This window comes from Eptatretus burgeri, chromosome 16 (assembly GCF_056783735.1).
Source record: "Eptatretus burgeri isolate ZD-2024b chromosome 16, Ebu_testis_v1, whole genome shotgun sequence".
In the NCBI taxonomy this organism is placed as follows: Eukaryota; Metazoa; Chordata; class Myxini; order Myxiniformes; family Myxinidae; genus Eptatretus; species Eptatretus burgeri.
In genome coordinates this window covers 5,010,351-5,034,359 of record NC_140976.1, presented here as the reverse complement: position 1 = coordinate 5,034,359, position 24,009 = coordinate 5,010,351, and the positions used below count along the sequence as shown (strand labels likewise).

Genomic DNA, 24,009 nt, shown 5'->3' with positions numbered 1-24,009 from the left:
TTCATCCTCCCGCACAGGTACCGGCAGCACCACACCCCATTATCCAGTGAATCCATGACTCCCCAGGCCCGACCCAGACGTCTAATGACCTCTGACTCACAGCCAGCAGAGACTTAAATATCACCACCAAGGTAAGTGAATCTCTCCATGTCACTATCCTGGATATGCTGCTTCTGCTTTCCCAACAATGGATGGAGGTCCGAAATGCCAAACATGTCATAGCAATCGCCCTAAACATATCGCGAGCACTCAATACAGTCTGGCACCCTGCCCTGCTCACCAATCTCTCTTCTTATGGTATCCAAGGCAATCTCCACTCATGGCTCACGGACTTCCTTTCCTGTCGCAGTCAACATGTGTCTCTGTCTCTGTCTCTGTCTCTGTCTCTGTCTCTGTCTCTGTCTCTGTCTCTCAGTCTCTGTCTCTCTTCTTTTCCCGTCTAGGCTGGAGTTCCTCAAGGCAGTGTTCTTGGCTCTGTGCTTTTTCTGGTTTTCATCAATTATCTCTCAGACTCTCTGAAAAATCCTTTTTTCTCTCTTTGCTGATGACTCCACCCTCTGCTGTACCATCTCCTATCCCTCTGATCAGCAGGTAGCAGCCTCCTCACTCTCTGCAGACCTGAATAGTCACCAGCTGGTCTAACACTTGGAATATGTCTTTCAATCCTGACAAATCTCACTATCACGATGTCTCTCCGAAAGGACCATCTGGAACCCCCCCCCCCCATCTTCTTTCTCAACAATCCGTTTGAAGAAATCCTTTCATTCAAGCTTTTGGGCCTCACTATCTGCCACGGTCTTTCCTGAGAATGCCACATCTCCAAGCTGGCCTCCAAAGCCCGTCGCCGACTGGGCATCCTATGTTGTGCAAAGTTCTTCCTTGGCACACCTGAACTCCGAACCACTTAGAAAGCTTTCATCCCTAATCTGATGGAGTAATGCCCTCCCCTATGGGGTAGTGCTCCTGCCTCACACCAAGCTCCATTTCACACTGTGGAAACCAAGGCTTTTAGGATCATTGGTATCTTCTGCGATGAAGCTCAGTCTTTGGGTCTGTCATTCTCTCACCAGAGGTAGGTCGGTGATCTTTCTGTCTTCTACCATCTCCTCTCCGGCTTTATCCCCTCCCCCCCCCCGCTCTGTGACCTATCCCCCCAATGTTTCTTTAGGGTGCTTAAGGTCCACCAAAAACCCTCTTCTGGTGAAACTGCCAAAATCAAGAATCACTTCTCACCTTCACTCTTTCATTCCCCTTTTTTCCTGCCTCTGGAACAAACTCGCACACTCTCTTCAATCCCACTCCTCCCTCCAGGTCTTCACAAAGCATTTTTTCCCCATATCACCACCAGACATGTGAAGGGCTAATTAAAACGAATACTCATGAAATAACTGCCTCGGGACTGCTATATGTTGTATGCATTTGCCTTGGGGAACAACGGTTTCACAGACCTGCAACAATACTAACATGTCCACCAAGTTTCATTTGAATCCATCCTTAACTTTTTGAGATATCTTGCTCAGAGCAACCCCTTTCTGGTGAAACTACCAAAATGAAGAATTACTGCTCACCTTCACTCTTTCATTCCTCTTTTTTCCCCACCTCTGGAACAAACTCCCACACTCTGTTCAATCCCCACACTCTTCCCTCCAGGTCTTCAAAACATCTCCACCACCATCTCATGTCTTCCCCCATCCAAAACCATGATTTTTTTTCTACCACTGTTTAATCCACCCCAAACCCACCTCCTTCAAATTCCCTGTTTTCCTTCTTGAAAGTCCCTGTAGTACTATCTTGTTTACCCCATGTACCCCGCCCTATCCCTCTCCTTTCCATAGATCTCCGATTCTCTCTGTTCCACACTATTTTGTGCTTCCCTCTCCCTGCCCCTCTTGTCTCCTGCCTTGTTATATGCTCTGTGTGTTAACTCTTACATGAGCCTCGATATGGTATCCAATTTTTCTTTTTAAGGAGTGGCTCTCTAGTTTTCAACATCTTTGTACATGCCTGCCTTGGCCTCAGAATAGATTATTTTAAATAAAACTAATATAACCAGAGAGTACATTGAAAACATTACCCATATGCAGTCTTTGGAAAAAAATGACATGGGCGGGGTCTATGAGCGGTAAATTTGATTGGTTGAGATCATGTAAAATGCCACATTTTGTCAAAGTAGTGCTAAATTAAAGGTTTTTTTCTGCAGCGCGTTAGCTAATTTGGCATGTAAAACCGTAGGTGGGAAATTGGGAAGCGGCGTAATAAGGCACCATTAGTTTAAAACATACTGTCCTTCGGCGTCACTTGGTCGAATACTGGAGGCCAGCTTTGGAAAGGTGCCGAAATCTGATTGTATTCATTCTTAAGAACGAGGATCTAAATATCTTGGACGAAGTGTCTAACCGATCTAAATTTGGGGCAAATATAAGCCATTTCCCCTCACCTGTTTTACCTCTTACATCCCTCCACAGACAACATGTATCTTGACCTTCTACCCTCCTCATGATGTGGATGGCCTTTGGGTGCTTGCCCTCACCCTGGAGGACTTTGCTACGGTGAATGGTCAAACGACTGGACCTTTCTCCTCCATTCCGCTACAGGTTATCCTTGAATGTGAGTTTTGCTTTCAATTCTTTCCCTTCGTTTTGCATTTTGTCCTTCCCTGATACATTGAATTTGTGTCGTTAGTCCAACAGCCTTACAAAAGGCCACTTTCATTGTCTATTTCACATGTACCTTCCTAACCAAGGAGTGCATCAATGAGTATTCACTCTCTTCGAATATCTTTGACCCGTTCAAATCTTGGGTCTGTCAGGTTTTCAAATAAATACCATAAAATCCTTCCATTGGTTTCCTTGTATTTCACCAGGACAGTTCACCTGTGCAGTTCTCTCTGTAAATTCCCCACTTCTCTTCTGTTTATTGTTTCTCACTTGATCCTCCGTGAACTATAATCTCTCTGACCTGTGGGAAACCCTGTGACCTCCAATGGTAAAAACTTTGGCCCAAATGACTCGGATTTTATCGAAAATTTGCACACTCTGATATAAATAAATGAATTGCTAGATATGCTTTACCTCACTGACCATGTCCTTTTCCTGCAGTCCAACCAAATGCCATTTGTGCATCTCCCAAATTCGTCAAACCTACACCAAACAACAACGACAAATTCAACATCACCAGCGGACAACCCTTCAGCTTCGACATCGACATAGAGTCCAGTTCACCAAGGTATAGACAAGAAAAAGACTAATCCACACAAATGAAGTTATAAAACATTCCAGTCATCAACCTGGAAAGCTGCAGGAAGTTACGGTTTGATGTAAAATGTCACCTAACCGAGTGTAACAATGAAGTGCCTCCTCTCCCACCTTTGAAGTAAGAGTTTGATAGCAGGTACTGAGATCCAGAATTTATCTTTTCAAATTGAAGTTGAATATACCTCATTAATAAATGGATTGTTGCAGTTGAGGGGTCTTCAACCATCAATGGGCCACTAGGCAGGTAAGGGACGATGAGAGTTCGCCCCATCTGCCCGCAATTTGCTGCCAGTCGGTTTAAAAACCACATGCCGTTCCAAAGTTGCCCTCCAGAATTTGGCCAAGTGATGCCGAAGGGAAGTTTGGTTTTAACTTATGACACTTTATCATGCCGCTTCCCAATTTCCCATGTGTGGCTTTTCATGTGCCATATTAACTAAGGTGTTGCAGAGCCCTCTTTCACTCAGTGACAACAAAATAAGTTCTCATTAACATTAAGATTAACTGCACTCCAAAATTCAATTGCAGCCTCACCTCAGACTCTCCTTATGCTCACCACAACGTTACAACACTCACCATAACCACTCCACATATCTTCTAAATATCCCCACAATAACCTACGTCCATGCCTTCACCACAAACGCCACCGTTACGATCATGTCCTCCAACCTCTTCGCTACAACACCACATCTACTACCACCGATCCCAATCTCTTCACCACAAACGCCCCAACGCTTCCTTCACCTTCCTACAACTTCCACAACTCCTATAACCCCCCTCGGATGCTCACCACAGTCTCGGAGAATACCGGAGAATACGGAGAATAGTCTCGGAGAATGTGCATGCGTGCGTGCGTGCGTGTGTGTGTGTGTGTGTGTGTGTGTGTGTGTGTGAGTGACATGGCGCCTGTCATGTGTGGTGCAAGTTAAGACTTTATAAGTTTATTGGGGTAACTCTGCACTCTCTTCGTTTGGGAATATTACACTTCTTTTGACACACCCACAGATTCCTTGCTTTCCCCTGCTGTACATCTTGTGAATAAACCCATTACTGTGCCACAAAATTTTCCTCGCTTTGTTAAAAATGTACCCAGCTCATTTTCGTCTTTTCCCCCATTGGTCCAGCATGATCCACACATTGGCATTGTCGGGAAGTTATACCCCCAAAATCTGCTTAATAGCCAGTGCGTACTTGGCAGCTCTGCCCGGGTGCACTTGATATTGTAAGTAACGCACACATTGAGGGTATGATTCCCCGATAAGGCGATCACGTGTTCCTAGTTAAACGGTAGTCAGACGGAGGACAGTGGGTCATGTGGTCAAATTATTGGCATTCGCGGTCGATTAGCGACCCACAGTGACAAAAACTTATCCGTGTGCGACGGCCTGCTATTCGCAGTGAGTCCGGGCAGAAACTAGGAATATCCTTTCCCTCGTAGTACCCTCGCGACTCCGGCACTGCAACAATATGTACTGTATGTATTAATCGAATTGACAAAAACTATTTAGTTACATGATTAAATATTTTTTTATCATCTAGTTTAACCTTATACATAAAATTATATTTTATCTGGCTCAGGAAAGTGCTCAAGTGGTCATTATGTTCTCACAAGCAGCTATGATTTCCTCATTGAATCTTGACAAAGATGTGTGTGCTTTTGAATTTTGCTGAGTGCATCCTCCATAAGCCGTTTTGCTCAGATTGTCTCATTGCATCATTGTTTCCTTGAGTGTATAAAAAGGGACACGTCTGGAGCACTTGGTTTTAGAGCATTCCACCATTGTTGGAGTGCCTCCCTCCATACGTATGTTTCAAGTGATTCAACTCTGTTAAATAAAGTATTATAAGAACCTGTGAGTGAGTTTTTTTTCCCCAGTGGTTATGTCTAGATGGTGGTTATCTCCATACATGTCTGGATGATGGTTATGTCCGGAAGGATCCTCCCCTCGCACTACGTTCCCTCCCCCTCCCCTCACACTTATTTCTCCTCCATTCATGCTGCCTTCCCTTCCCCCACCCTCCTCACTCCCCTCCTTGCTCCACAACCCCTCCTCCCTTCTTTGTCACTCCTCCACCTCTCCTCTCTCCCCTCCTTCCTTGCTCCCCAACCCCTCCTCGCTCCCCAGCCCCTTCTTGCTCCCCCCATCCCTCACTTAATATTCCCATCAGCGAAGCGATGGGTTGTATTTGCTAGTAAGCAATAAATATATGATGCCTTGTGCAACAGTGAGGACTTGCTTATTTGGATAATTTGACAACCTAGAGTGAGCTTTCCTTCATAAGTTGTTTGGAACTGCACTTGTCCTCATCTTCACACCCCTCCTCTCTCAATCGCTAACCAATCTCCCATTTGTTTCTCTTCCAGTGAAAGTATCGTTTCGCTCACCACAATTAGCTCTGAGCCCACAACACAGCAAAATATCACGAGAGACACTTCCTCTGTCCGCTTATTCCACACTGGACTGTCCTTGACATCTCAAGCGAACTCACATGGGGAAAAGCAGATTTGCTTCTTTGCTACAGAATCCTCTGGGTTAGTTACTCATGATCCCTCTCCACCATTGTCTGTTAGTCTTTTAATTAATTAATTAATTGAGGCCTTTTCTAGTTCCGTTTTTATTCTTTGTTTTGGTGTTTTTCTTTATTTCGTATTTTCTTGTTTTCATTCTTTGTTGCTCATTTTTGAGTCATTACTTTTTGTCATTTGTGCAACAGGATGATGCAAATGTAATACAGTACTTAACTTTGGGCTGTTTAGGCTTGATTTGATTTCCAACCAGACACATTGGTACTTCACAGGTAGGGAATTGCATCACAAATTGTACCATCCCTCGGATGGATGTTAAGCTGGGAGTCACGTCTGCTAGCATGAAGCAATGGACGTTAAATATCCCACGGTGTCTATCGCGAAGAGGAAGCAAGGACACGACTTCTTTCTGCACCCTGAACAAATTACAATTTTTGCAAAAATCAACATCAGTCGAATGTCGGGCCTGGCCAGTCGATTCCTGAAAAACTTCGGCCAAAAACGTTCTCCGGTCCATCCCAGAAAAGATGTGAGTAGTTTGTGCCATTATAATCGTAATCGTCGTTGTCGTAGTGATTGCAGTTGTCCTTTCGTACTTTTTGTTGTTCCTCTCTGTCTTCACCAGTTTGTCATTATGAAAACGTCTGTCGGTAAATAATGCAGTTGGGATCACGTGTATTTAAAACTATAACACGTCCATTGTGTGTCTGTGCAGACAAGAAACCGAGCTGCGTTGCATCATTGTCACAATTATCCAAGGTGAGTGGCACAGACCATCTGTCACAGCACAATATATTTATACATCTGAAAGTGGGGCATGCTTGCAGACTGCAAGCACATCCTGGGATGCATCCTATATGTAGACTTGATAAATATAAACTATATTTGATTAAGTGGATTGTGTTTCCTTATGCAGGCAGCTAAATAAATCAAGTAAATTGGCAGTGAGCTATTCATTCAATAGTTTACATGAAGGTATATTTTAATGTAAAAAAAAACTCCCAAAACAATCAGAACTTGTTTACATTCTAATGGGTTGATCAGCAACACTAATTTATGTTCCTTGTGAGGGGTGTTCATGATAACAGGGCTTTTTCTGCATCATACATACAGACTGCCTAATTACGTAACCACCCATGATAATTCAAAATTGAACTGCTACCATCATTATGTGCACTGCTTCATCAACATCATTATCATAGCATAACCCGCGGCGCTCTACGCGACATGTTGGGGTGGGTGTGTTTGAGAAAGGAACTGATGCAGAGTATCAGTAGTAATTTTACTTTAATGCAGTAATTAGAATACGATTTCACCGTTTCAGAACCATTTTATTTACTTTTTTTGTACAATGCACCTCATATGGTCTTTGAGATAATGTCAGCGGAATATCACGTTACTCGAGCGCAGAACAAAGTCGAAGATAGCGCGACACGAAACCACAAACTCGGAAGTAATATATAAGATGTATTGGGAGTTAAACCTGTTTAAAGGTCCCTGGAGATATATTTAAACGGCATTTTATTTGACCACCAGGTCGATGCAGAAACGCAGGGAATAACTAAAACAGCACTCGGTAGAGCGCATACCTCTGCGAGACTGAACAGTTTACATTTTGTATGCCACTGATAGGTCGGATTTGAATCCGGACCTCAATCAAAATCGAATCGGCTTTTGCTTCTCACCGAAACTAACTCTTCCACCAAGTTTAGGCAAAACTCGTTCACAACTTTTTGATATACCGTGTTATATCAATGGTGAAGAATCACTTTAAAAATTATCGTATCTGGATGTGGATCTTCAACCAAGTCAAACCAATACGTCCCTCTCACACACCCAACCTATCCACCAAGTTTCATCTGAATCCTTGCAGAACTTTTTGAAATATCTTGCTCACAGACAGACAGACAAACAGGGGTGAAAGCATCACCTTTTGTCAACCTTCAGTGGCAGAGGTAATAAAATAATTGTTTCTTTTGATGTTTTTCATAATTCTTTTTGGCAATTTCATCTGTATTTTGACGATTTTTTTGACGTAGAGCCATGTGTTCGCATTCAACTTGCCAGGAAAAGGCGATCATTATAGCCAGGTTTTCCAGGAATACGGATCGTTATCACAGGGCTCATATGAATTGACTAAACCATGTTGTGAATGCCACGATCCCCATCAATGGGGGATCGTTAAACCGAGGCGGCTTCGACAGAGTCCTGCTGTATAGAAAAACATGCAGTAATTAAAATATGCACTGTAACACTTACACTGGACATCAACGGTAAATGATAAATATTTACTATTTTCTCCCACTGTAGACCACCAGTAAACGACAAAAACCCACAAACACTTCTCGAAATATTACCGCTATAAATCCGAGGAACTTTAGCTTCCTTGGGTAATGATCGTGCCGTTCAACATCACGTGATGTGCCATTGCCTTTGATCATATGATGTTCCGTGAGCAAGAATGAAAGTTGAAGGCGATCTCCACAACATTGCATTCCAAAAAGTCCACAAGTGAGTGTCCACTCTCAGGAGAGCCAAAAAACATCTGTCCAAACTCAAGAATGAACTTTCAAACTGGTGTCCCTCCTCTAAAACATGGACCAATGGGACTGCAAAGGCAGCACCAACGGGACTGACAGATTATGTCTTGCACGGTAAAACTGCATAATCCGCAAAGAACAACTCTCCATCTGCCACCCAGACGATTGTTCCCACGAATGCAAACCATTCAACGAGAACGTGGTCATCATTGGTTCGATATTTATCGTTATGTTGGCCTGATGAGGGCAAACAAGCATGAAATCCGGGTAGGCGGCTCCGTTTAATGCTTAACGGTTGTTGATCATGTAATCTTTGTCTGTTTGACAGAGTCACCGGGCCGAGGCCTCCGGGTTGGAGGTGACTTTTTGTTTGTTTTTGTATACACTGTCGACTGTTGAGGCTCGTATGAGATCTAACACACAGAATGTACAAGGGGAACAGGAAACAAGTGAGGTGGGAAAGGAAAGGTAAAACAGTGTGGAACACAGACATGAGATCTGTGGAAGAGAGAGGGATGGGGTGGGGTACAGTGGGTGAACAAGATTGACACTCCAGGAACTTTCAGGAACTAAAACCACAGGGACTTTCAGGAAGGAAAGCAGGGAATTAGAAGGAGGTGGGTTTGGGGTGGATTAGCAGGGGGAGAGCAGATCGTGGTTTTGGATTGGGTTAGATAAGAGATGGTGATGAACATCTGCTTTGAAGACCTGGAGGGAAGAATGGGATTGAAGAGAGCATGGGAGTTTGTTCCAAAGCTGGGGAAAAAAGGGGAATGAAAGAGTGAAGGTGAGCAGTGATTCTCGATTTTGGCAGTTTTACCAGAAGGGGGTTGCTGGTGGACCTTGAGTGCCCTGCAGAAATATAGGGGTGGGGGGCATATAACTCAGATAGAGCAGGGGGGGTGAGGCCGGAGAGGAGACAGTATAAGACAGAATGACCTCTGTCCTGCTTGTGGTGAGAGAGTGAGAGACCCAAAGACAGCCTCATCGCGGGAGATACCAATGATCCTAAATGCCTTGGTTTCCACAGCATCAAGCCAAGAAAGGTAAGAGGCGAGAGCACCACCCCAGAGGGGAGATTAGTACTTCATCAGACTGGGGATGAAAGCTTTCTAAGTGGTTAGAAGCTCAGGTGTGCCAAGGAAGGACTTTCCAGTCGGCGACGGGCTTTGGAGGCCAGCTTGGAGATGTGGCTTTCCCAGGAATGACCGTGGCAGGTAGTGAGGCCCCAAAGCTTGAGTGAAACGGTTTCTTCAAGGGGATTGTTGAGAAAATAGATAGGGTGGGGTTATTTTCCAGATGGTATTTTCGAGACGCATCAGGAAAGCAAGATTTGTCAGGATTGAAAGACGTTCCACGTGTTGTACCAGTTTGTGATTTTATCCAGATCGGCAGAGGGTGAAGAAGCTGCTGCTTGCCGATCTGAGGGATGACAGATGGTATGGTAGAGGTTGGAGTCATCCGCAACGAGATAAAGAGGATTTTCCAGAGAGTCGGAGAGATCATTGATGAAAACCAGAAAAAGAACAGGACCCAGAACACTGCCTTGAGGAACTCCAACTTGGAAAGAAAGAGGGGATGAGAGAATGAAATGAAGGGCCTCACTTTACCTGTGACAGGAGAGGAAGTCTGCGAGCCAAGAGTGGACATTGCCTTGGATACCATAGGAAGAGGCTTTGGTGAGAATGGCGGGGTGCCAGACCGCATCAAAAGCACACAATATGTCTAGGGAGATGGATATAATCTCATTGCCTGGCACTGAGGATCTTCATCCATTGTTGGGAAACCAGAAGCAGCATGTCCAGGGTAGACTGACCTGGTCTGAATCCAAATTGATTATCGGAATTCAACACATTGGAGAAGAGGAAGGATATGATGTCAGAAGCGATGATGGATTCCATAACCTTGCTGATGATTGTTAGAAGGGTGATTGGTCTGTAGTTGCCGGGATCTGTTTTTACACTTGTTTTATGCAGAGCAGCAGACCTTAAGCAAAGGAGAGAGTGAATATAACAGAGAGAGAATGAGCAAGAGCAGCAGAGCAGGTTTTTAGGACACGTGGGCTGATGCCTTCTGGACAGATTGCAGAATTCTCGTCGAAGTTTGACAGCAAGCTTTCCACCTTGTCAGGAGAAAAGGACACATAGTCCAGGAACAGCTGTGTGCGACTGGGTAAGGTGGGTATGGAAAGCAGTGGGTTTGGCACACAAGGTTTAGAAGCAAACACGGAGTTTAGGCATTCAGCCATTTCACGTTTAGTGTCAGCTGTGCCGCCATTTGAGGTAAGGTAGTAGATGAAGGGGGAGCATACACCAGAACCAGACTTAACTAGATGGATTTTGGAGGAAGAAGACAGGTTTGAGAGTTTTGAAAGATGTTGTTTTCTGGCTCTCCTGAGGGTAGACACATACTTGTTCCCAGCATTGTGGAAGGAACTGAGATTGCCTTCAGTTGGATTTGCCTTCCATGAGGCGAAGGCAAGTTGTTTCTGGGCAACTGCCTCACCACAAGCTTCAGTGTACCATTGGTGGGAGGAAGGGTAGGACAACTGAAGACGAGATGGTATAAATCTGTGTATGAGAGAGAGCAAGATTCTTTGAAAGAATTCTCAGGATAAGTTGATGTCAGAGGAAGTAGAGATGGGAGACCATTCTTAAAGTTTGATGGCTGCTTGAAGTCCCTGCCAGTCGGCTTGAGTGAAATTTCAGACTTGACAGTGCTGAAGTGGTTCTCTAATAATAGCCAGAGATGTATACTTTGACAAGCATGTGGTCAGATGATCTGATTGGAGCTGAGGACGAACAGCAGATATTTTCAGGGAAATTGGTCAAAATCAGAAAAAATGAAGTACCATTGAGATTTGGGTCAGGAAGTTGACAGAATGTGTCAGTCCCAATGAATCACAGATGTCTTGTGCTGAAGTGCCATGGCAGGTGAGAGAGGTACATATACATTTATGTATGTACATATATACGTGTGTGTATATATATATATATATGTGTGTATATATATATATGTGTGTATGTGTATATATATATATATATATATATATATATATATATATATATATATATATATATATATATATATATATATATCTTCTTATTTCGGCTGCTCCCATTAGGGGTTGTCACAGCGGATCATCCGTTATGATCCGCATACTAATTTGGCACAGGTTTTACGCCGGATGCCCTTCCTGACGCAACCCTGGTCACCTCTTATGACACAGGGATATGGTACACCTATTTTAACCGGGGCATACACCAGGCCCAGTACACTGGTACTCACTTCACCGACCTCGGAAGGATGACAGGCTGAGTCAACCTCCTGGTGTGTATTAATTAAAGCGGCCAACGGGGCTTGAACTCAGAACCTTTTGTATCCCAAGCCGCTACCCTAACCACTACGCCAACACCAGGCTAATATATATGAAGACCACAAGGGGAAAACCAGAGATGTCACTTTTTATAAATTTCAGGGTTATTGCACCTGCCAATAGTTGGCAACTTAACGTTACCTCTCACAATATTACTTTAACAAATAACCAGGGGTGTCACATAATTTATGTGGTATAAAGTTTAGCCGTGCAATGAAAAAACAAGTGTTGTCAAAGCTGAACAAGTAGAAACCCAGAGTTGTCAGTAGTTTACTCCTGGTTATCTCCCTTTCATTCATGTTAACTGTTCCACCATAATATTCAGAGTTGAGAAACTAAAAAATGAAAGGTTGTAAAACTTTCACAGCATAAACTCAGCACTACAATGGCCTATTTGGTTATATCATGGGCTCCGTAGTTGGTGCATATCGTGGTTCAAGCCTGGTCAAACCTTTATTGTGACTTTTATGGGACCCACACCGTGGCTTAATGGTTAGCGCGTCTGAGTACCCATCCTCATTCGATGTACCCTCCACCCAATCAACCTGCTTAGGTATATGAGGGAGTCACATGAGGTGACTTCGGCTATTGCGCGGATGGTTTATCCTTGGTTTCCTCCCGGTTTTCCATCATATTAAGTAGTACGGAGTAAGAAATGGAGAATCCGTCGCCATATAAGCGAAATACCCTCGAGTATGGCGTTGAACACCAATCAAACAAAAAAACAATGACCGCTTAATGTTGAAAAAAAATAATCTGTGATCACCGAAGTCATGTAATGTATGCTAATAATTAACCAACAAGCTTGAATTTGCTGCACCTCCTGGGTTAAAATTGCATGGCAATTATTAAACAAGGGAATAACCAATGAAGTAAAAGTAATACAACCAAATCAGTTTGCAACATTTTGCCGAGTTTTTAGTGTGCAAGCTTGGTATTATATATATATATATATATATATATATATATATATATATATATATATATATATATATATATATATATATATATATATATATATATATATATATACACACACACACACACACACACACACACACACACACACACACACACACACACACACACACACACACACACACACACACACACACACACACACACACACACACACACACACACACACACACACACACACACACACACACACACACACACACACACACACACACACATTCAATGTGAAGCATAAAAGTAATACAACCAAATCAGGTTGTGTAACTACATGGTTGCAGTCTACATCAGTAATTTCACTATATAAATAATTATGCTTGTAGCCAAGTGAGCCACAATTAAGAATAGTATGTGGAGGCAGGGCCTAATAGCAGCCATTATGGAGTCCTGCAGACGGTGTAGTCCGGGAGAAGTAGGGGTGAACCTGGTTTTGCGGGATAAAGTTTTTTTCTTTGCTGTTTCTTATAGCCTTGGGGTAGCTCTTCATGATTCAGGGTGGGTGGGTGACAGTTTGCAACCCTTCGGCAATTTGCTATATTAACCCCTTTGTGCTGGTAAATGCATAAATAATGAAAAAATCAGTTATTTTTCACTATTTATTGCAATCAACCCAACCAACATCATCACATTTGCTTGTTTCGATGTTTATTCACAAATTATGTAACCAAAAACAACTTAAGATATAAAGCAATTGTGAATTATTCAGTATTAACCCTTTACGGGCTATTTTAACCCAGGACATAAAATTTGAACACAGACAACATATGATTGCACAATAACCACCTCATCCTTCCTTTAGTCACAAATAAGGGAACCAAAAACAACTTAAAAGATAGAATAATGACTTAATACTCAATATTAACCCTTTCCTGACTGATTTTACCCAGCACAAAACATTTGAACATCGAGAGACAACAGGGGTCTTTGACGCATTATTGCACAAAAACCACTCCAAAATGATGGCATGGGATTTTAATGTCATCTCTTGCTCACCGACCTGCTGACATTGATGCAAAATAGACTGGGTTAGACACCCAATGTGTTTAGTTTGACCTACCATAAGATCAATGAAATTTGTGAAACAAACAAATAATCTGCTACTACTAGTTGCTTCCCCAATTTCCTCAAACCTTGCTCCTGCACACGTGAGCAGCCAACTGCATAACAGGCACAGAAAATTGTGCAAGGCAGACCTCTGACTTGACAACCACACCTTCTCGAATTACAAGGACTTTCACTTTTGCAACCACACCTGATCATTTCAAGAACATATTCTGGGGCCAGTTTCACATCATCTGGGACTGTAATTGGTGACAGCGACTTGTTCTTGACATCTCTCATCCATCCATATTTCTCAGGGTCCAGTGCCGGTGGATGGCTAGTTTCAAGCATTCGCCATAAGATTGCCTGATAGTGAGCCCTCTTGACATTTTCTGTGAAAGCCTCCTTTGTCGGTGGCAGGGTGCACAGTTTGGGTGATGATGTGTGACCCTTCCCATTCTTTTCACCCCAGACAAGCAATCTTGTCTCGGACATGTCTTTGGCTTTTTTCATATCATAGCATGCAGAGATGAAGGTTGTCGTCTGTTCCACTACAGCTGTGAGTGGTGCTTCAATGTCACCTACAGCCAATAACTCATAGCCAGCCTTCAGTGTTTTAAGTACACAGCCCTTTCCTAGCCCAAAGCAGCAAGCAACTGTGTCACATCCTGAAAGAGCATGGGCAGGGAGAAGTTCATTAACAATTTTGTCATGTTTTACCACCGTCTGCTTTATGTCCACAATGGTCTTCTCTTTACTTTGGGATTCCATGGTAAGTTGGAGGGTGAGATTGGCCTTCTTGTAAAAGTGGACAAGGAGCACAAAGACATCCGTGTCATCTGACACGACTGACAGTTTGCGAGCCTCGCTTGCACATTTCAACGCCTGTTGTACAATAATGATATCAGCCTCTTCGTGGGATGTCTCAAGGTCATGTCTTATGCTTATGTCTTCATTGGACACATGAACTGGGCAAGGGTCTTCTCCTGTGACGACCTACTTGCGATTCCTGGTGCTACTGGTATGGAACAACCGATTTCAAGCCAGTTCGTGGATGATTTTGATGAGTTGCTTCTTATTGTCCACAGAAAACAAGACAACATTTTGCGCTGGCAGCTTTGTTGTCAGGTGCAATTGGTGGGTGCAGCTTACTCCTGTTTCTCTCCCATCCGTTGTGACCGATTTTATGCTGAAATCATGGTAACTATCGAATATCAAGGAGACATCACTGTCCTTCAGGTATTTAGCAACCCGTGTCTTCACATTTGAGACATATTCTGCTAGGTTACCATTTGCTGGCCAATGAATTGTCCATAGAAGAGCTGAGCCATCAATGACTGTCACATCTGCACATCCTGAGAGACGACTGGATACCTCCACCTGTAGTGAACATTTGAGTACTGATTTCGCTTTTGCTGTGCGCATTCCGTCCTTCGTGTACATTGACATTGGAATGGGCGCAAGTTTATGCGATATTACATCTCTAACGTCAATGTCCCGATCACTTGACAACAAAGCTATCACTCTCACATAGATGGCATCAAGATCAGTCACTCTTGAACTGCCAACTTGTACTGAATTAGCTGGTGCTGCGATAGTTTTCATCTTTTTTGCTATGGTGGCATAGAAACCCTGGGGCCATCCTTTTTCAAACTCTGCTAGCAGATCTTCTCCGATACTAACAGACTTGTACACATTCACACTGGAATCTCTAATCTTGCCACTGCTTATATTCACAATTTCATCAGGATGGTCACTGGGATTCAATGGGTCAATGCAGGTCACCAGCTTCTGATGGATCCCATCTCTGTCTTTGGCGTCTGCAGCTATTCTCGCCTTGGATTCCTTCTTGTGGGACGTTTGGCTGCAACCATCTGCACCATCCTCCTCCATCTCGTTCAAACCAGTCTCAATCTTACAACATATGTGGTGGCTAAGTGCCCAAACCTTAAGAGTCTCCTCCTTGAGCGTGATGTCAATGATGCCCCCACTGCTGTGCCCGTACCTCATGAATGTGGACTCAATGAACTGGTCGCTCCAAATCCCATTCCAGATGCCACAAATGTGTCGAGTGAAGTGTTCACCCTTCATGAAATGGGTCTGAACATGAGGTGGGAGCTTCTCCATACTGCGAAGGTAGTAGAGGCCATATCTCGCGTAATTGACATGACCGGCAGCAAGTAGTATGGCAGCATCTTCCTGAATGTTGCCAGGTGTCGGAGCCAATCACCCTCACACTCAGCCCTGATGTACGCCATCATCAGCAGGACTGGCTTAACAAGGACATCAACCCATAACCTCACGGTCTTGCTCTGGTTTGTTCTCTCCTCCAAGGCCTTCATTAGGCTATCAGAAGAATTAAAATGACCGACATCTAGACCACGGACAATCTTCTCGGCAAGCATCCATTGAGCGCGTACGTTCTGCGGGAACTTTTTTCCACTTAGCATCTTAGGTACACCTCCGAAGACATCTGCCAAGATATCTGATAGTCCACTTTCAGCCATCAGTGAACCTATTGCTCCCACAAAGCTCATCAGTGCATGAATCCCTCCAAGTCTTAGGTACATCTCCGAGAATTTCTCTGGGTGTGCCCAAAGCACTTGCACAACAACTCTATAGAGCTGCTGATCGCAAGTCAGCACTGTGAACTTCTGACCAGTCTCAAGCGTAAGTTCCTGTGTCCTAACCATGGCTGTTAACATTGTGTCCAGATCAGAAGGCTTCATGTCAATAAGTGGCTGGTACACTGCCCTTGTCTTTGGTTGTTCTGCATGGCCTTGTTGTCTAGTCAGCTTGGTGTTGTAGCCATGGAATTCTGGGATGTCCTTATGAGTCACAACATCCTGCAAGAACCCAAAGTCTGTCTGCAATGCCCTCTTTTTTGTCAGCGCTTGATGAGCCAGAGATCGCAGGGAGAACACAGCCTTGCAAGCTCCCTCAGGTGGCATATTCGGATTCTTGGGCCCATGGTACCGGTGTATGTTAACATCGTGAGGAATTTCTTCCGACATGTCTTCCCTGCTGATTCTCTTGATTTTATCAGTGGTATGCGGCTCATCTGCAGCCTCAGACTGTGTGAGGACAGCCAAAGAATGGGTAGATTGCTTTCCATTCTGTGATGCTATGTCAGCATCAAAATTGTCGACAATGACTTGGACTAGACCATTTTCAGAACTTGAGATACTAGTCAGTTTGGTATCTGAAGCAGCTGCTCATGCTGCCAACCTTTTGAAATGTCGGAGTTCAGTGCAAGAACATGTGATACCATAGGCATGTATGCTATCCACTAGCTTTTTAGATTCACCCATTTTCACTGCGAGATCTGCCTGTAAACTTGTCGGGTGACCTTTGACAACACTTGTGACTATAGACGCAATGAGCAATGCAGGCAGAGTGTTGTCTCGTTTCGGGGAGAGTTTGCCTAATAACAGTCGCAAAAAATTGCTGACAGACTCTTTGACAAGGTCTTTACTAACAGTAATGTCATAATGATCTCTGTCAATGTGTATGTCTTTCACTTCATTTCTGACAATCTCACTAGCTTTTGTAGCAACCATTTCCCTTTCATCTTCTTCGTCATTTAGAAGACGGAGTGTCTCTGAAGCAAAGCTCCGAAATGCAACTATGTTTGCTATGCCTGGTGATGATAACACGAGCAGATCATCCCCAAACATGTCCTGAAGTCTTTGCACAAGCATCCTATGGGAAAGTTTGTCACCACCACTGTCTACATAGGCTGTAAACAGTTCCACTGAGTTCCACATTTAATTCTCGACCTGTCCTTCGTAAGCATCAGAACAAGAGACTCAAAGGGAAGGTCATCATCTGCCTGTGTACCTTTCGTTTCCCATTCACCAGGTAATGCACGAAATGAGACAAACCTCTGCCGACAGTCAGCGTGGTAACGGACATCTGCCGCATGCAGATCACTGACTGCCCCTTCAACATGATGTCGAACACTCGCTGCAGCAGCATCATTTCTCTTTTCACATATCTCCAGTAAAGACTGTTTGGTGTCAATTTCTCGACATAAATATGCTGCGCTCCACCTAGATGGGTGCCTTTTGTCCTTTTCAATATCACAATGATCCCCACAGAATAGACAATGCTGTCTGAAGTTGAACGTTTCACCACCAGGTTTTGACAGGGACTGTCTTATGACTTTCCGAGGTCTTGCAGAGTCTGCTTCTCTGTCATTCTGCCGTTTGTGACGATCTATTTGTCTACTGCTTGTATTTGTAGACACACAGGTTTTATGGCATTTTATAGTAAGTTCACTATTCTGGTTCAATGCTTCCTGAAGGTCAAAATGCTTCCCATCACCATAGATCTTGCTACATCGTATGATATTACTTATTCGAACAGCGGTTGTGGTGATTAATGGGTCTTTCTTCGTTTCACAGCGAAACTTCCACTGGAAGAAACATCTTTCCTGATTGGACTCCATAAAATGTCAACCCTGAAAATAAATAAGTCAAAAATTAAATTCTAACCTGGAAGAAAGCATTTTATAACTGTGCCTGAATACTAGTACCGTACAAAGGTTCACATTTATTATTACGGTTCCCTGTTAAAAGAGGGCAGCACCCAACAACAACTGTCATGCCCATTTTGATAACTGTCATTGTAAAAACTAAATTTCTACAATCTGAATTTGTCTAGTATTTTAATCTGGAGATTCTATTTTACCAACTACTTCATATAAAGCATGACAACTGGAAGTCTGGTAGCCTATTCCATGACAAACCTGCACAGCAGAGTGGGAGTGGTGCCCAGCCATGTGCTTCTAATATCTGAAACAATGCAATGGTGCCACCTTTTGTCAGTTTAACTAACTAATGAAGTCTGTCAGCCAATACTTCATCTTAATATGCATGGGTGATAAACAGATCAAAGCAGGAAATGTAGGCCTATGTTTGGGGTATATATCATCCCCTAGGAATGCCAGGAAAGGGATAATAATCATCAAGTTTGGGCAAATTGTGTCCAAATCAGCTGTAAAATACTTGCCTTGTGAATAATAAGGATGAAAAATAAATGTGATGACTTTTGGTCACAGCTATTTACAAGATATCGCAAAAAATAGTACTTTGGGGTGCATTTGGGTGTAACCGGCGTAAAAGGGTTAATATAGCAAATGGCTCAAAGGTTACGAATGGTCACCCCCCTGAATCATGAAGCGCTACCCCTAGGCTACAAGAAACAGCATAGAAAAAACTTTATCCGGCAAAAACAGGTTCACTAAAATATCTGCCTTTTGCTCCCGGACAAGTGTGGTGGCTCTCATACTGATGTCTTATCGGTAAAAGTGGCGCCCCTCAAAAGCAATGGTGAAGATTACTGCTCTAGTTTGTGTTATGTTAACTACACCACCGAGTCTAGTTTGTGTTATGTAATGAAGCAGAATAGCCCACTTTTTAAAGAAGGTAACATCATCTTGTTTGTCTCCTGTGCAGATTGTGTCCCGATCAGCTACTCGTACAGCCCCAAAGACTTGAAAGCAGATATCATCACGTGGTCAATTGCCTTCAACAAACAAGTAAGCAAACTATCAGCGTTTGGTACTGTCATGCAGGTTGTGGGGCCAGTTACACACCTGGAAAATGCAGTTTTCCTTTTCCCACGACACTTTTATTTTGTTTATAAGATCGAGTTTAAAGGTGACGCAATGTATGAACTGCCAGTTACAAATGGGTTTGAGCAAATCCAGACAACTGCTCTCAGGTTTGTTCATCCAAATGACTGGTGAACTGCCTCAACCTCAACACTGGTTTAAAATTTGGGTTTCAGAAACACCATGTTTTTTTTCCACAATTTTTTTTTTTATCCATTACAATCTCGTCAACATAATGTATCCAACCGTTATTATACCTGCTTTATTATACGGGAGAGGGGAGTTTTGGGGAATTGCAGAAAAGCTGTGGAAAAGAACATCAGGAAAGTGTCCAATGTCAATGAATATACCTGTAAACCAGGTGTGGTGTGCAGAGGTGGTTGCAAAGGAAGTCAGTGAGAAGGAAGTTTCTTTTATTTTTTGAATGCAAGGTCAAGACTCGTGGAAGAGCTCGAATACTGAATGGATCAGGATGCAACAGAACAAAAGCAACAGTAGAGAAAGGGGGGGGGGGTGGTGGACTCCAACAGCAGGCAAAAACAGAAGGCGACTTGGACAGATAATGGGTGTGGGGAGGAATGAGGGGTAGGGGAGGACACATGTGTTGGACAAGATGGATACTTAAACAAATCTTTAGGAAAGAAAAACAGGGAATTTGGAAGGAGACTTTGTGGGTCTAGTGGTGGGATAATGGGGGTATAAAAGATCATGGTTTTGGATGGGGGATGATCTGAGATGGTGGTGAACAGTTGTCTTGAAGACCTGGAGGGAAGAATGAGATGGGAAAAAGATAAACGATTGAGTGGAGGTGAGCAATGATTCTGGATTTGAGTAGATTCTCAAGAAGGGGGTAGATTGTGGACCATGTGCTCTCTGGAGAAACGGTTGGGGTGGGGGGGGGGGCAAAGCACGGAAAGAGCAGAGGGTTCAAGACCAGAAAGGAGGTGGGAGAAGACCGAGAGATTACCAACCAGCCTGTGATGTGAAAGTGAAAGGCCCATAGACTCAGCCTCAATGTGGGAGATTCAAATGATGTTGAAGTCTTTGGTTTCCACTGCATCAAGCTCAGCAAGGTATGATTCAGCAGAGCCAGCAGAGAAAGGAGAGCAGTGCTGTACACCACCAAGCTGTGGATGAAGGCCTTGGATGCGGATAGGAGTTCAGGTGTGCCAAGGAAGGACGATGTAGATCGAGTGTCTTTGGAGGCCAACTTTGAAATGCGGTTTGCCCAAAAAAGATCATGGCTGACAATGAGACCAAGGAGTTTGAATGAATGAACACCCTCAAGAAGATTGTTAAGAAAAAATGTTGGGGGTAGTTGGTAGACGGTCCTTTCAGATAGAGATAGTGAGAGTGTGAGTTTTGTCAGGATTGAAAGACATTCGAAGTGTTTGACCAACTTTTGATTTTGTCAAGTTATGAAGAGAGGGAAGAGGCTGCACCCTGCTTGTCTGAAAGATGAGGGATATCACAACAGCAGGTGGAGTCATCAGCAAATGGACGAAGTGGATTTTCCAGTCTGAGAGATGATTGATGAAGATTTGGAATGGGGCTGGGCTCAGTACACTGCCTTGGGGGCATTCCACCCTGAAAAGAGAGGAGATGAAAGCATTTTGTTGGGTGCGACATGTTCGCTACGAGAGGAGAGGAAGTCAGTAAGCTATGTGTGGTGATTATGTTTTCACATCTGTCTATCTGCATGTGAATAGGATATCTCAAAAAGTTATTGACAGATTCAGACAAAACTTGGTGGACAGGTTTGGTGTTTGACAAGGACCAATTGCTATGATCTTGGTGAAGATCCATTGAGAGATGGGGCCAAAATGATATTTAGCACGACATCTAAAAAAGCTGTGGATGAATTATGACAAAACTAGGTGGATGAGATGGGGGTGGTGACAACAAGCCAATTCGATTTTGGTTCAGGTCCGGATCCAGATGCGGCCTATCAGTGGGATACAAAACAAACTTCAGCCCGGTGGAGGTTTGGCACCCTACTGAGTGCCATTCTATTTTATATAATGCAGTGATGTTGGCTGATTTCCACGCAGAGGGAAGATGACTGATGGCAATTGAAGGGGTGAAAAGGTTAGAGAGGTTGTGTGAGAACAGCAGAGCAGGCTATTATAACACGTGAGCTGATGCCATGCAGTCCAGTTGCAGGATCAGAGTTGAGGGTGCCAGAAACTCTCCACCTTCTCAGGTGCAAAAGACACAGAGTCCAGGAGCAGTTTGGTACGACTGAGGAAGAATATGTGTCCAGAGAGAACGTGGTTGGGGACACAAAGTTAGGAAGCAAAACAAAGAATTGAGGCATTTGGCCTTCTCATGAGCAAAGTCGGCTGTGGTGCCATTTGAAGAGAGGGAAGGGATGGAGGGGGAGCATACACCAGAGACTGACTTAACAAGGCACCACCAGGTTTTAGAGGAGAGAGAGAGGTTTGAAAACCCGAAATGAAATCGAGATGGGAAAACCCCAAATGAAAAGAGCATAAGCATATTTTATGTACCCATCTTGTCCACCCCTTATGTTCTCCCCTACCCATCATCGTTACCTCCATTCCTTGTTTGCCCATCTCTGTCGACTTTGTCCCTCCACTCTGTTGTTGGTGTTTTTCCTTTGTCCTACCGTTCCCTTTATGATGTTTTATCCTCATGTAGGCAGTAGATGTAAGAGGCCAGTCCTGAAGTGAGATGGCTGCTTGTGATTGTGTTTGTGGCTGCCTGAAGTGGGTTTGGAAGAGAATAGCAGTAAATTGTACAGAACAAGATAGAGCAGCAAAAAGAGCTTTGAACAAGGCAAGGAATGATATGGAAACGAATGTATCCAGCAAGTTCAATGATGATGGTGGGAAGGAGAGGATCTATAAAACGTACCTAGACGAGGATGAGGACGGTAAGGATGTGAAGGGGTCGGGGGTGGGGAGAAGGATGACGGTTATCAGGAATGGAGATGGTAAGTTAGTGAAGGAAAGGGAGGTGGTAATGAAGTTATGGGGAGGGCGATTTGAAGGAGCTGTTTGAACCAGGGATGAAACAACAGTGAGCTGGAGGTATCGTTATGTAGAGGGGAATCTAGTAGAGATTATGGAGGAGGAGGTGCAGACGGCATTAAATAAGATGAAGAAGGGGAGGGTGCCGGGCAGTGATGAAATGTGTGTGGAAATGGTAAATGGAATATAAGGTGTTGGGAATTTAAGGGTGTAGCCAGGCTGAGGCAGACAAGGCAGTTGCCTCGTTGCTCATTTCCTGAAATATGATCTAGCCTGAGCCCTCTGGCCATCTGAGCTCCCTGGCGAGTAAACTATCAAAGCTACCCGGCAGTGCTCTGAATACTCTTATCTCCACTCCTATCACAATACCTAAATAGGACAATACCCCCCCCCCCCCCGACAGTGACCGAACAACCCTCCTCCCAGTACACTGATCTCATGAGGCACCAGCTCGTGCACTTGGATCTGTTGAATTAACGTTTTTGTAGAGTCTTTTATATATAATAGGGGCAACCATTTGATATCTGGGGAGGGGGGAGGGTGAGGGTGTGGGGTGGGTTTACCATGGGGGCTAAAATGTTTTGACAGAAACAAAATTTACTGTTTGACTGTATGGATATATATATATATTTTTTTTCATGATTAATGTGGTTGAAATGAACATTAACATTTCTAAATTTTGAGCATTGAAATTAGCCAAGAATAGGTTTCTGGGCATCAAAAATGCATTGGCTTCTGGGGGCCGCTCAAGACCCCCAGACCCCTCGTCGTAATGGCTTCGCGCCATTGGTGCTCGCAACGCTGCGCTACGCGCACCGTCGCATCAACCTAGTTCACCTCATCGCTTTTGGACCTCTGGCTACGCCCTTGGAATTTGCGATGGCACACCACTGACTTTGCTCTTGTTGTTGTTGTTGTTGTTGTTGTTGTTGTTGTTGTTATCCCCACGCCTTTTGAAAAAAAAACGGGGGATATTGTAATTGGGTCTGTCTGTCTGTCCATCCTTTTGTCACGCCATCTCCTTCTGAACGGTTGTGGAGAAATTCACCAAACTTGGCAGTTCTGATCACCACAGGGCAAGAAGGTACAAGAGCAGCATCATTTTGGTGCTGCCCCTTGGGGTGGGGTCAAAAGGTCAAATTCCAAAAATGCAATTGAGGGTATATGTTTTTAATGAAACTGTATATGCAATTAACATTGGGGACACATGGAATATGTAACGATTTTTGGATTTGACCTCTCGTTCATGCCCCACGGCGTGGATACTTCAGATTATAGGGGTCAAAATGAGAAGAAAAAATTTCTTTTAACTCAAAATTTGATATTGGATCATTCCTGTTGAACTTTTTGCCATCTTTCAATTTTGCTTGAGATGGGAAGTGTGGGGATTTGCGCTACTGACTTCACTCTCGTTATCCTCACTAGAGGAGAGGGCATTACATTTGGGTGTCTGTCTATCTGTTTGTTTGTTTGTCTGCACAGAATGTGAGTATATGTATGAATTACATACTGTTGAAGTGATAATGGTAATGGTCATAATCTACACAAATAAATGTCATTGTGTGTGTGTGTGTGTGTGTGTGTGTGTGTGTGTGTGTGTGTGTGTATCAATGTGTGTGTGTATCAATGTGTGTATATCAATGTGTGTGTGTCAGTGTGTGTGTCAGTGTGTCTCCTCCTTAACTC

General features: G+C 43.7%; 1 protein-coding gene across 1 annotated transcript in view; it reads left to right on the top strand.

Moving 5' to 3' along the window:
- Nucleotides 1–24,009, top strand: part of LOC147010366 (uncharacterized) — a 95,635-nt gene that overhangs the window by 52,724 nt on the left and 18,902 nt on the right. Inside the window, 5 exon segments of the mRNA XM_085858870.1 lie at nt 2,466–2,607; nt 3,099–3,225; nt 5,620–5,787; nt 6,497–6,540; nt 19,173–19,255. Of these exon segments, the coding sequence (XP_085714996.1) occupies nt 2,466–2,607; nt 3,099–3,225; nt 5,620–5,787; nt 6,497–6,540; nt 19,173–19,255 (564 nt within the window).